The 13,414-nt window shown below is 40.4% G+C and overlaps 1 protein-coding gene across 5 annotated transcripts in view; it reads left to right on the forward strand.

Moving 5' to 3' along the window:
• kif2a (kinesin family member 2a) overlaps positions 1–13,414 on the forward strand; it is a 141,685-nt gene that overhangs the window by 109,533 nt on the left and 18,738 nt on the right. For all 5 annotated transcript variants that reach the window (XM_048602256.1, XM_048602265.1, XM_048602276.1 and 2 more), the window contains exons 14-16: positions 3,083–3,287; positions 3,876–3,986; positions 9,477–9,544. In XM_048602256.1, the coding sequence (XP_048458213.1) occupies positions 3,083–3,287; positions 3,876–3,986; positions 9,477–9,544 (384 nt within the window). The remainder of the gene's footprint in view (positions 1–3,082; positions 3,288–3,875; positions 3,987–9,476; positions 9,545–13,414) is intronic.

A 13,414-nucleotide genomic window follows, 5' to 3' on the forward strand; every position in this document is an offset into this window, starting at 1 on the left:
TCGGGCCTAGACCCTTCTTCAGAAAAAGAAAGGTCTAGGCCCGAAACGTCAGCCTTCCTGCTTCTCTGATGCTGCTTGGCCTGCTGCTAATTCTTTCTGGCAGGTCCAGTTAATATGCAAGATATTTTAACTATCAGTTTGTTTGACTAAGTGGAAAGAACTGCAGCATAAGGACTTCATCCTTTATTACACATGCCCTAACTGCTTTAAATGCTGAGTTCACTTTGGTGATTTTGTACAAACGCATAGGTTCACAATCGTGTCAAAAATAGAAGGCGAACATTTAAAAAAAAAAAACAAATGTTTCTGTCCACTTAAAGTCTCTCAATGCCACCCACTTGAAGTGGCCTAAAAAGTATTTGCATTTCACTAATTATTAACTTACGTTTTGATGGAGAAACATGATATTGAGCAGCATCTGTGATGGCATTCTGTAATGGCTGATCTGATTACTGTACATTTCCACTTATCCTTAATAATTTTTTACCCCCCCCCTTGCTTCTCAAAAATCTATTTATCTCCGCCTTAAAAGCATTCAAAAAACTTCTTTAACAGGCAATGGAAGTAGAGTTTCAAAGATTCACAACCATCCATAAGAAAAAGATATTCTTCGTCTTTTGTCTTAAATGGGTGATGCCTTATTTTGAATCATTTAGTTCTATATTCTCCCACAAATGGAAGCATCCTTTCCACGTGCACCCTGTAAACACCCTCCTATATGTTTCAATTAAGTTGCCTTCTACTCTTCTAAACTCCAGTAGATACAAGCCTAGCCTGTTCAACTTTGCCTCATCTGAAAGCATGCCCATTCCAGGTATTAACTTAGTAAGCTTTTTGAGTTCCTTCCAGTGCATTTACGCCTTTCCTTAGACAAGGAGACCAACACTGTATTGTAGTATCTAGATGTAATCTCTCAAATGCCAAGTTTAACTGAACAGCCCCCCTACTTTTGTATTCAGTTCCCTTTACAATAAACAATAACATTCTGTTAGCTTGCATTATTACTTGTTATACTTTCAGACTAATCTTTATGCAGGTCCTCAGAGCTCTGTAATCTCTCACCTTTTTAGATTGTATGCTCTCTCTTTTTATTCTTCGTTCCAAAATGGACACTTTCACATTTTTACACATGGTGTTCAATTTGCCAGATCTTTATTTAACCTAAGTGTATTCTTCTATAGCGTTCTTGTATCCTTTTCACAACTTCCCTGACTAGTTTTGTGTCAACAGCAAATTTAGCAACTATACCTTCTGTCCCTTTAACCAAATCATTTATGAATTGTAAAAAGTTGAGATCCCTATGACCCAGTATTGCTGTATCTTTCTAGCCAAAAATACTTACTAATGCCCACTCTCTGTTCCGTATTAGTAAGCCAATCTTCTATCTGTGCAAACTGTTACCCCTTACACCCATTGTAAGATTTTGGGATTCATTTTAATTGTAAGACCCAAGTCAATTACAATCATAGACCAAGTTGAAAGAGCCAGCCTAAAAGTATATTAGTCCTGATTCGTTATAAGACCTGTTGCAGGTACAGATGTATTTTCACAAGTTTTGCAGAAATTATATTTATCACAACAAATCTGAAATAAATAATATTTAATGAAAACAGTGCTTTTCAGTTGATCCACTTTGGGACGCCAGGTTGTGACTAGTTCCTCCTTCAGTTCTATTGACTGAAGTTCTTTTTCTGTCACAGTCTTCTTTCTTGTGTATGGATCTCCAGGGATTATTACCTTTAGATAATTCAGACACTATTAGCTTTTTGAGGTTCGGCTTAACTTGGTGTCTTCATACTGGCTATGCAGAATCCATCCCCCCACCACCTGCCCTTTATATCCCCTTACCTCCCTCACTTACATTATACCCTCCCTGCCCAATGACTAAATCAGTAGATCCTATCCAAAGGGATGTGGCTACTCGGAGGCAAAAAAAGTGTCCAGGCAATTTTCCCCATTACTGATGTGTTGCAGTGTCTGCAGTTCGGTCCCCAGTTAGTAAATTCTTATTATAGATGTGTTTGCTGTGGATCACACTGTCATCCAACAGCTCCCATAATCTGCAATTGCAATGCATCACTTGCCCTGCCAGGCCCATGTTCTTTTTAATTATTTAATTTCTTATATTTGTATATCTTATTATTTTACCACTAGTTCATCTAATATTTTAACATTGGGAATAAATTTGTCTTTCACTACTTTCAAAGCTCCTCTGAGATGACTAGAGTCTTAAGAGTTGTAGCAACTTTACATTTTACAAATTTCAGCACTTTTAATACATAACACACTTTACCATAGAACCAGATCTTATATAAAAAAGGTAGTATTCTCGAGCACTCACTTGATACTTATTGTAACTGTTTACTTATAAAATATTGGTATAATTAGACAAACTGTGTTGTGAGCAATTATCTGCTGCAGCAAGACCATTAATAGATTAGAGACATTCATAAATACTGTTCTATAAATCTTGGAGAATGCATTACAAATGATCGTGCTCACCCAATTGAATGTTTATATGTAGCGGTAGTAAGGTCTAGGTGCAGACATGTTGGAGAGAAGAAGTTAAATTTGACACTCGTTTGGATCCTTTCAGTACTTTTTACTATTTTACAAAACAACTTTTCTCTCTTCATTGGGATGCTGGAACTTTGTTGAGACCTGCTGTCACTTTTGAGCATTTGCTGTATTCAGAATATAGGCAAGTGAATTATTTAATTCTCTTCCATGAGAAACTATGAATTCTTAGTTATTGACTCTGTTCAAAACATGAGTCAATAGATTTTTGGTTCATGTAAGAAATAAGGGGCTCTGAGGATAGTGGGGAAGGAGTAACGGAGTTAGAAAGTCAACCATGTTGCTGAGTGGCAGAGCAGTGTTGAAAGATTGAAAAACCACCACCCGCTCCGATTTCTTAACTGAATTATGCAGGAAAATAGGAGTTTTTAAAAAATTTACTTTTATTTATAATAATATTTTCCTTTATAGATTCAGATAAAACTACCAATTTTATAAATGTTAAAGAACCTTAATATTTGAAAGGCTAATTCATAAACAAAGTTGTGTTTTATTTATGTTCTAGAACATCTGGTCAGACATCTGCAAATGCTCACTCTTCAAGAAGCCATGCAGTGTTCCAGATTATTCTTCGTAGGAAAGGGAAAATGCATGGAAAATTTTCATTAATAGATCTGGCAGGAAATGAGAGAGGGGCAGACACCTCTAGTGCAGATCGTCAGACACGACTTGAAGGTGCTGAGATTAACAAGAGCCTTTTAGCACTCAAGGTAATTTGACACAACAATCTCTACGTAAAACAAAGTTATGTTTTTCAGTCAGAGCCAAGAATACATTTTTTTTTAAAAAGAGGTCCTTTTACGTTGTTGTTGAGACTCTCAACAGGATACAAATACCTTTTTGTGGTTCATACTGCTTCAATTGGAGGAAAACATTGTCATCACTAAGCTTTGAAGTTAGTATTAAGTAATGGTTACACTAATGCTAACTGTAAGGACCCAGAAATATTTTCCCTCCGCTCACCTGGACCAGAAGAAGTAACTTTAAAATAATCAAATGGGGTCAGATCAGTGTTTTTTTTCCAATGCTGCGGGTGACCAATTCTCTTAGTTTCTCTGTGCAGCCTGTACATGTGATATTTCATTTGGCAAAGACAATGGAGAGCCTTCCTGGCTGAGGCACAGTCACACCTGCATACAGTTTATTCCACAAGCATTGGTATGGAACCTGCTGGATAGCTATTATAAATTTCATTTGTTGCCACTGGTGAATTGGTTTACGTTAGAGGGGTTTGAGTATTTGACGATTACTTCAATGTTTTTTGTATCTTTCTCACTTTAAAATGTGTGTAATTACAGGAATGTATCCGAGCCTTGGGTCGAAACAAACCTCATACCCCATTCAGAGCAAGTAAACTTACCCAAGTGCTAAGAGATTCATTTATTGGAGAAAACTCCAGAACTTGCATGGTATGTAATATAGTGTTATACATTTTTAAGGATAGATACTAAGAAACTATCTCTTAGTCAAAAATGAAAAAAATGATTTCCATAATATTGTTCAAGGAATTTTTTTCATTTAGTTTGTGTAAACTAATTGCTTCTGTCCCCTACTGCACTCCAGTTCTCCACTCCCACTTTTCTCCCTCTTGGCAATGCAATTAGGTGATATGACAGAGTATGATTGTAACTGTTAGCCCTTCATTTCCCCATTTAGGTAGTTATTCTGCTCATAGAAATTTGGACTACAGACTGTTTTGTAAAGAATATGCAGCAGAATCAATTCAAAAGTTGTTTGATGCCATTCCTGTTTCTCAACCTAATTGGATAGGTAATGTTAACTCAGAAGCACTGAAGCCAATTGTACTATCCAACCACTGAATCTGGTTAACAATAACTTGTAAATAACTCTACAAAAGCTGGCACCTCATCACCAGATCACCCTTTATTTATATGTGGAGAGTCCTTGACAGTGATCCAGCTCTGAGTCAACAGGATGTGTGACACTCCTGTTCTTATTTGTCAGCCATGGCTTCTTGATTGGGGCCATTAATTTGATCAGGAATCCAATCAGGGAACTCCTATTCTATGAGTTGCTCCTGGCTGACCTCATTACAATCACTACATCCCTCCCCCTCTGACTCCAAGGACATTGGCTGGTTCGATTTTTTTTATTTATTTTATTTTTTTTGTAGCTCTTCCTGGGGCTCTTTAACACCGGGTCAGGTTCCTCTTACTCTGCCTCTGACAGGCAGCATGTATCACTTGCCTGTTACGCCTGGTGCGTCACAGAAGAAATTCATTCTCTTCAGGCAGCAAAGGCATCGAAGCAGCAACATCTGCCGTGTCCATTTGAGATTCTGAGGTATCTTCAACGCTTGATGGAAAGGGAGAACCTGTGGGTTCTGGAACAGTCAGAATGGCTGTCATGAAGCAGCGTACGTTTTATTTCTGCACTGTTCACGAGTTCGCAGCTTTTATTTGGTCCACATGTTTGTACAGGACCATCGCACCTACCTGAACTTTGTACATCGCTGGATGTGAACTCACTTTGACCATGCCTGTTACCCATGCAGGGCCATTCCTGTGGTTCCTACACCAACTTCATGCCCTGAAGTAAACTGTCTGTCTTGCTTAGTGGAGTCTTGTGTCTGGCATCAGCATTCTTGAAGTTATTTCATCAACCGATCCCCTCCTCACCCCAGGTCTGGGAAGATCAGATTTAACGTGGTGCGGAGTCTTCTCCCCATTACAAACTCTGTATTTGCATGAAGGGTGATCCTACAATCAAATAGGAACAGAGACAGTTTGGTATCTAGTTAAGCTGTAGGCTGTTTCTTTAAGCTTGCCTTCAAATTTTAGACTGCTCGTTCTGCCAGACCAATGGATGATGGATATTATGGACCTGTCCTTATGTGGAATGGCATTCAATTTTAGGAAATACTCAATTTCACTGCTGGTAAACGGTGGCTCGTTATCTGTGCAAGTCCGTGTATCACAAAAGATGCACGCAATTTTTCTGTTGTCATCCCCATGTTTGATGAATGAACTCTATGCACACCCAGCCATTAAAATGGGCAACCCACAATGACTAAGAACATTGAGCCCATGATAGGACGTGCATAGTTGAAGTGTAACCGAGCCCAGGGTTTACCTGGCCATTCCTGCGTATATGTGGGAGCTGTTAGCAGTAATTTTTGTCCTTGTTGGCACTCTGGGCACTGCTCCATCAATGCAGTTATTTTGGCATCAGTTCTGGCCACCAGACATAAGTTCTCGCTAGCATCTTCATTTTGCAAATCCCTGGATGACCCTGGTGGAGTTTAACCAGTATCTGGCAGCGACCTTTGACTGGGACAATCACTCTTGCTCCCCATAGTAATATGCCATTCTCTACTGTGATCTGGTCTCTCTGGGTCCAAAAATCTTCTGAGGGAGGGTCACCAGACCTGAAACATTAACTCTGATTTTTCTTAACAGATGCTGCTAGAAGTGCTGAACTTTTCCAGCAACTTGTGTTTTTGTTCCTGATTTACAGCATATGCAGTTCTTTCAATTTTTATTAAGATTTTAATTATGGTTTTTCCCATCATCACCATCTGTTTCAGTTTTGCCAGGAACGGATCTTTCTGCGTGCAGAGTCTGATACTATCAGCTGTGGCTGGAAGTGTATCCAGAAAATTTAAAACCATTTCAGCCTCTTTCAGTAGTGGTACCACCAGTAGTGCATCTGCCTGTGGGAGGTAGTTTAATGCATCCGCGTTTTCTACTTTGCCTCCCGGACAGTGTTCCAACTTGTAATCATAAGGGTGCAGAATTACAGCCCGCCACTGAATTTGGCCTGAAGCTATGAGTGGCACTGCCTTGTCTTCTTTAAGTAGACCTAGCAGGGGTTTATGGTCTGTTATTATTACTATTATTATTAGTATTGGTGGAACTTCCTGACTCTAAATATGACTGCCAAACGTTGCTTCTCTGTCTGGGCATATTTATGCTCTTCATTAGCCGAAGTCCTGGATGCTTGTGCTGTTGGGCGTTCCTCTCCATCAGGCCACCTGTGAGGTAATACTACCCCAGTGCTGTACAGTGAGGCATCGCACGTTAATACTGGATCTCACTTGGGATCATAGGGTGCCAACACCATAAAGGATGATATCTGTTTCCTCACCTCCCTGAAAGCTATGGTTTGGCTATGTGACTGTTTCCAAGGCTGGCCTTTTTTTTAATAGAGTTGATGCAAATGTGCCAGGATGGAGGCCAGGTTATGTATGAACTTTCTGTAATAATTCACCAGTCCACGGAAAGACCTAAGATCTGATACAGACATGGGAGCTGGAGCACCTTTGATTGCCTTCACCTTATCTTCCAACGGGTATAACCCAGTCTCGTTGATTCTGTGTAGGCCAAAAGGTCACTTGGGGTGCCTGGAACCAACATTTATCCCTTCTAATGTGTACGCCCACCTGGCAGAAACATTGAAGGACTATGTCCCAAATTCTCTAAGTGCTCCTTATTGGAATTCCCTGTTATTAGCACATCACCTAGATAAATGGCGACCTGGGGTAGACCTTGTAAAATGTTCTCCATCGTCAGCTGAAAAATGGCACAGGCTGATGATACACGAAATGGCAGTCTCTTGTATTAGTACAAACCTTGGTATGGGTGTCAATTATAGCATACTTCTGGGAATCCTCTCTTAACAGCAATTGCAAGTATGCATGACTAATGTCCAGCTTAGTGAAGGACAGTCCCCTTACCAGCTTTGCATATAAATTCTCTACGCAAGGAATTGGGTATTTATACAGCTGTGAAAAGTGGTTTATCGTTTGTTTAAAGTTCCCTGAAAGGCAAACCTATCTATCGGGTTTCACAATTGATATGACTAGTGCTGCCCATCCCACAAACTGGACTAATTTGAACTTTCCTTCACTTTCCAGCCTTCTGATTTCTGCCTGTACTTTTGCCCGTAAGGGAAATGGCACTGGGCGGGCCTTGCAGAATTGTGGAATTGTTTCCTGGTCAACATACAAGGCAGCCTTGCGTCCTTTGAAAGTCCCTGGACCTTCCTGAAAAATGTCTGGGCATTTAATTAGGACTTCATTCAGGCACCCATTTTCTAATCCAAAAATGTTGAGCCAATCTAGTTGAATCTTCCTCAACCAATTTCACCCCATCAAGCTTGGGACCTAGCCTTTTACTACAATCAGTAGTAACTGAACCAGCTGCTTCTCGTAAGAGACCGGAATGGAAGTTATACTCCTCTTAATTATCAAAGGGTCCTCAGTATAGGTTTTCAGTCTAGTCGAGGCCTTGTGTAAACTTAAAGGTTGGAGTCCAGAGCGAATTTTGTTAAAGACCGGTTCTGCGGTCACTGAAATTGCCACGCCAGTATTGATCCCCATTAGAACCTGGAAACCGTTTAACCAGACATTTATTTTGGTTCTGATTTGGATGTTCTTGAGCAATTTAATTGTTCCAAACCAGATGTAGGTGAACTTTCCAGTGTGTACACTCTTCTGGATACCGGCCCATGAGTTCCCTTGATTTAGGTATATTGGGAGACTCTTTTGCAGCCTTGAGTATGCATACCGGCAACAACTATAATGGCTTGCTGGCCCGGTTGCTGAAGAAAATTTTAACTATTTGGCCAAGACTTTGTTTTGTTTTGGGGTTTTGCTGTGGGCTGACCTAGACTCCCTCTGTTTACCATATGTCCTTAGTGAGGCTATGCAGTTGCCCTTCACTCAAGCAGTGTTCCTGAAACTCAGTCGGACTGGCGAGGGTGTCCACGTCCGTTGGAATACCCTGCCACTCATATGCTCTACTTGCTGCGTTTTACAATGATAAAGCCATTTGTAGTACCTGTTTGAAGTCTGTTGGGCTTCAGCTAGTTGACGGCTTTGTTTGGTTACATCATTAATCCCACATATAAACCAGTGTTTCAGCATCCTGTTAAGGATTAAACCAAAGCTACATGCCGCTCCAGTTGTCTTTAATCTAGTCAAAAATGCCAATATAGATTCCCTTGTTTCTCAAATTGCCGAGTGAAACCAATATCGTCTCAGAATTCGAGAAGGCTTCGAGTCGTAATATTCCTTCACTAAATCTGCCGACTCTTAAAATGTTTTAGTATCTGGTGCCTCAGGGAAAGTTAGGCTCCCAAAAACCGAAAAAGCTCTGGGTCCACTGCTTTTCATCTGCCCCAGTGTCATTTGTTTGGAAAAAAAATAGTGTATTCTTTCCACGTACTGGGCCCCCAGTATTTGATGGCAGGATGGAACGAGGCTTGCCAAGTAATGCATGATGCAGAAATGCTTACCCCAACTCAAAGACGACTATCGCGAACGAATTTTTTCAGGAGTGTGTTTTTTCTCATCGCCACTGAAATAACTCCACAGAGGCTGGTATACCATTTCCAAGGCACCCTTTATTTACATGTGGAGAGTCCTCGACACTGATCCAGATCCCTCAGAGCCAGCTTTCAGAATGAACAGGATGTCTGACATTCCTGTTCTTATCTGCACGCCAGGACTCCCTGATTGGGGCTGTTAATGGTCCAATGAGGGAACTCATATTCTGACGTCTGCCTGGCTGACCTTGTTACAATCACTACACTTAACACACGCTTGAGATGAAACATTAGCCTTCCTAAAAATCAGTGGTCCATCTTTCTATTAGTTCTCCTTCCATTTTTAAAACTTTAAAAGATTCAGTTATTGATTTCAAATTCTACTGAGCAACTAAAGTCTCCGCTTTTGCTAGTGTTACCAACTTTTGACTGTGGATGCAATCTGGTTGTGAACATGAATAATTCTGCATTCATGGTCTGAAATTACAGTTTTTCAAAGGGGAGCTTACTGGTGGTTTTAACTTCATAATGAATCTTGAACTGCAGGTTGGTGAAAATAGATGATGCATTTGCATTGTTATGTAATCTTCTAAACTTGTGTGCATTTATAGATCGCCACCATCTCTCCAGGAATGGGTTCGTGTGAGAATACACTAAACACTCTTAGATATGCAAACAGGTATGATTTTCAAAATGAACTAAATGAAACAAAGTTGCCATCCCCATTTTAATATTATAAAGTAAGATCTTATCTGGATGTCTTTTAATGTTATTTACCTCTTTTTTTCATATTGGAGCTATAAAATTCTGTCTTGTTCTATTTGTAGCAATGTAAGAATTATTAATTCATTTTTAATTTGAGCTTAATGTATTTAAATCTTAAAAGTCACATTCTTTTCAGTCAAACATTAAGGGTGTAACCTTGCATGTTTTGTATGTTTCTGATAGTTTACAAATTGAATTTGGTATATAGAAATTTGGAACTAAAAAATTACCATGAAGCTGTTGGATTGTCATTAAAACTTGGTTTGCTTGTATTATTAGGGAAAGAAACCTGTTGTCCTCCTGGCCTCCATTCTGGCCTACACGTGACTCCAGAATCTCAACAACATGGTTAATTCTTAGAGGATTATTAAGTGACCTAGCAAATCATTTGGTTATAACAAACAGCTTTGCGCTGCTAATAACACCAGCCTTGCCAGTGATAGCCAAATTTTAGAAGTTAATCTTTTTCTTCAGGGAATTGGAAGGTGTTGTCATGAAGTCCAGTAACCACCAATAAATATTTCAAGTCATTTTTGAAATGTTGTTAGTTGAATAGCTGTCTTGCTGGATATGCATTAAATCTATATGAGTTGGGGGGTTCTGGAATATTGGCACTCCTAATCTATTTCAGACTGAAACAGTGAGGATCGTTTTCTTCTCTCAAGCCTATGAAATCATGATTTCTGTTTTTGCCTTCTAAGAATAGCATAGGATTTTTCTCCTGAGCCTCAGCAATATGGGGAGAGATGGCTAGTTTTCTGCAGACTGGAGAATAGTTCCGAGGGATATCCCTCCCACGTGTTGGGTACACAGACATGACAAGGGAAATAAAGACAAATGGCAGTCAGTCAGCTAGATCTAGGAAGAAAGCATAGTGCAATGAATGAGAACTTGTCCATATCGTGACCGTATTGATTAACAATAAATACTGTATGGGGATATGACATTATCGCTATAACAGAGACCTGGTTGAGGGAAGGATAGGAATGGCAGCTCAGTATTCCAGGGTGTAGAATCTTCAAGCAAGATGTTCAAAACACTGGATGTTGGAGTGTTGGAAATGCAGGGAGTTGCTTTTAAAATTAAAATTAGGGTAGTGAAGCGGTGACATGCAAAACACCAGAAAGTAATATTGAGGAAAATTCAAACACGTTTCATTAGGTCAGAAGTCACATGACACCAGGTTATAATCCAACAGGTTCATTTGAAATTTCAAGCTTCCAGAGCGTTGCTACTTCATCAGGTGACTTCACCTGATGAAGGAGCAGCACTCCAAAAGCTTGTGATTAAAAATAAACCTGTTGGCCTATGTCCGGTGTCGTGTGACTTCTGACCATGTCCATCCCAGTCCAAGACTGGAACCTCCACACCACGTTTTGTTAGTACATTTGCGACGAAAGAGTAACCAGTGAAAAAGTAGGGCCCACTGGGGACAGAAATTCACCAAAGATCCTCAGACAGCACCTTTGAAACCCATGACCACTTCCATCTGGAAGGACAAGGGCATCAGACATACGGGAACACCACCACCTCCAAGTCACTCACCATCCTGACTTGGAAATATATTGCCGTTCCTTCACTGTCATTGGGTCAAAATCCTGGAATGGCCTCCCTCCTAGCATTGTGGGTCAACCCACACCTTCTTCTCAAGGGCAGCTAGGGATGGGCAAGAAATGCTGGCCAGCCAGCAACGCCCACATCCCACAAATGAATAGAGAAAAAAAAATTGCCAATCTTCTTGGAGCCAGAAGACATAGCTGTGGTTTTACTTTGTATAAATGAATGTATGTAGAAATGTAGAATTGTAGAAATGAAAAAGTGAATAATCCCCAGGCTTAGATGAGATGTGTCCCAGGCTGCTGTGGGAGGAAAGGGATGAGATTGCAGGGGCTCTGACATTAACTTTTAAATCCTCTCCAACCACACTAGGGGTGCCAGAAGTCTAGAGTACAGCTAATATAGCAGTTAGTCAGGAAACTGCAGGCCAGTGAATGTAATATCTGTAGGAGGGAAACTATTGGGAAAAAAAAACCTGAGAGAATTATACTCTACTTGGGAAGCAAGGATTAATGAAGGATAGTTGGCCTGGAGCAGCACAGTTGCTTGGGGTTTGCACGGTAGTTCAGTCATTAGCACTGCTGCCTCACAGCTGGTGAGGTTCGATTCCATTCTCAGGCGACTGTGTGGAGTTTGCATGTCTCCCACAGTCCATAGATGTGCAGGTGAAGTGGATTGGCCATGCTAAGTTGCCCATAGTGTACAGGGATGTGCAGGCTACGTGGGTTAGCCATGTGAAACGCAGAGTTACAGGGATAGGAGTGTGATGCTCTTTGGAGGGTTACCTTGGACTTGATGGGCTGAATGGCCTACTTCTGCACTGTAGGGATTCTATGGTTTTGTAAGCAGAGACATCATGTCTAGCAAATTTGATATTTTTCATGGAGGTAACTGGGTGTATAGACTAGGATAGTGCAGTTGATGCAGTCTTCATGGACTTCAGTAAGACTTTTGACAAGGTCTCGCATGGCGGACTGGTCAAGAAGTTAAGAGCCCATGGAATTCAGGGCATTTTGGCAAATTAGATCTAACCTTGATTTAGTGGTAGGTAGGAGATGTTGATAGTCAAATTGTGCTTTTTCTGACTGGTGCCTGTGTCCAGTGCCATATCACAGGGTTTGGTGCTGGGTCCCTTGCTGCTTGTAGTGTATATTCATGATCTATACATGAATGTAAGAGGTATGATCATTAAGTTTGCAGATGAAATGAAAATTGGTGGTATGGTAAATAGTGAGGAGGAAAATCTTGGATATGGGACAGGATAGATTGGCTCATTCAGTGAGCTGAATAGTGACAAATGGAATTTGATCCTGAAAAGTTTGAGATGATGCATTTTTGAGAAGTAACAAGACCATGGAGTACATGTTGAGCAGTAGAACCCTAAGAAGTACAGAATCAAAGGAAGCTTTAGTGTAGATGTCCCATAGAAGGCAGCAGGACAGGTTGAGAATATATATGGGATACTTGCCTTTATTAGTAATAGCATTTAATTCAAAAGCAAGTTGTTATGATGAAGCTATATATAACATCAATTATGTCACCATTGGCGTACTGTATGCGGTTCTGATCACCATACTTCAGGCAGGATGTGATTGCACTAGAGAGGGTGCAGAAGATATTCACTAGAATGTTACCTGGACTGAAGTTTTTCAGCTATGAAGAGAGACTTGATAAGCTTGGGTTATTTCCCCTGGAGCAGAGAAGAATAAGGAGGGATCTGATTGATATGTACATAGTTCTGAGGGAAATAGACAAGGTAGATAGGGAGAAACCTTTTCTCCCTTAGTAGAGGGGTCAGTAACCGGGAGCACGGTTTTAAGGTAGGGAAAAGGAAGTTTAGAGGGGATTTGAGGAAAGGTTTATTTCACCCAGAGGTTGGTGGGTATCTGGAACTCACTGAGTAAAATGGTGGTAGAGGTGGGAAACCTCAAAACATCGAAGAATTATTCAGATGATCACTTCAAATGCCATAGCGTACAAGGCTATGTGCTGGGACATGGGATAGAATAGATGTATGTTTGATGATCAGCATGGACATGAAGGGCCACTTTTTGTGCTATAAAAACTCTGACCCTAAATGCCTGCTAATTAGAGCTTACATTCGTGGGTTTCGGTAATTGTATAAAGGTGTTATGACGATGTTTTGGACCAGATCAAACTCCCTTCAAGTATATCAAGGAGATAGCCTAGACCCTAACTTTTTCTTATTTAAAGGCAAATATAAAAT

Source organism: Rhincodon typus, chromosome 1 (genome assembly GCF_021869965.1).
Source record: "Rhincodon typus isolate 14 chromosome 1, sRhiTyp1.1, whole genome shotgun sequence".
In the NCBI taxonomy this organism is placed as follows: Eukaryota; Metazoa; Chordata; class Chondrichthyes; order Orectolobiformes; family Rhincodontidae; genus Rhincodon; species Rhincodon typus.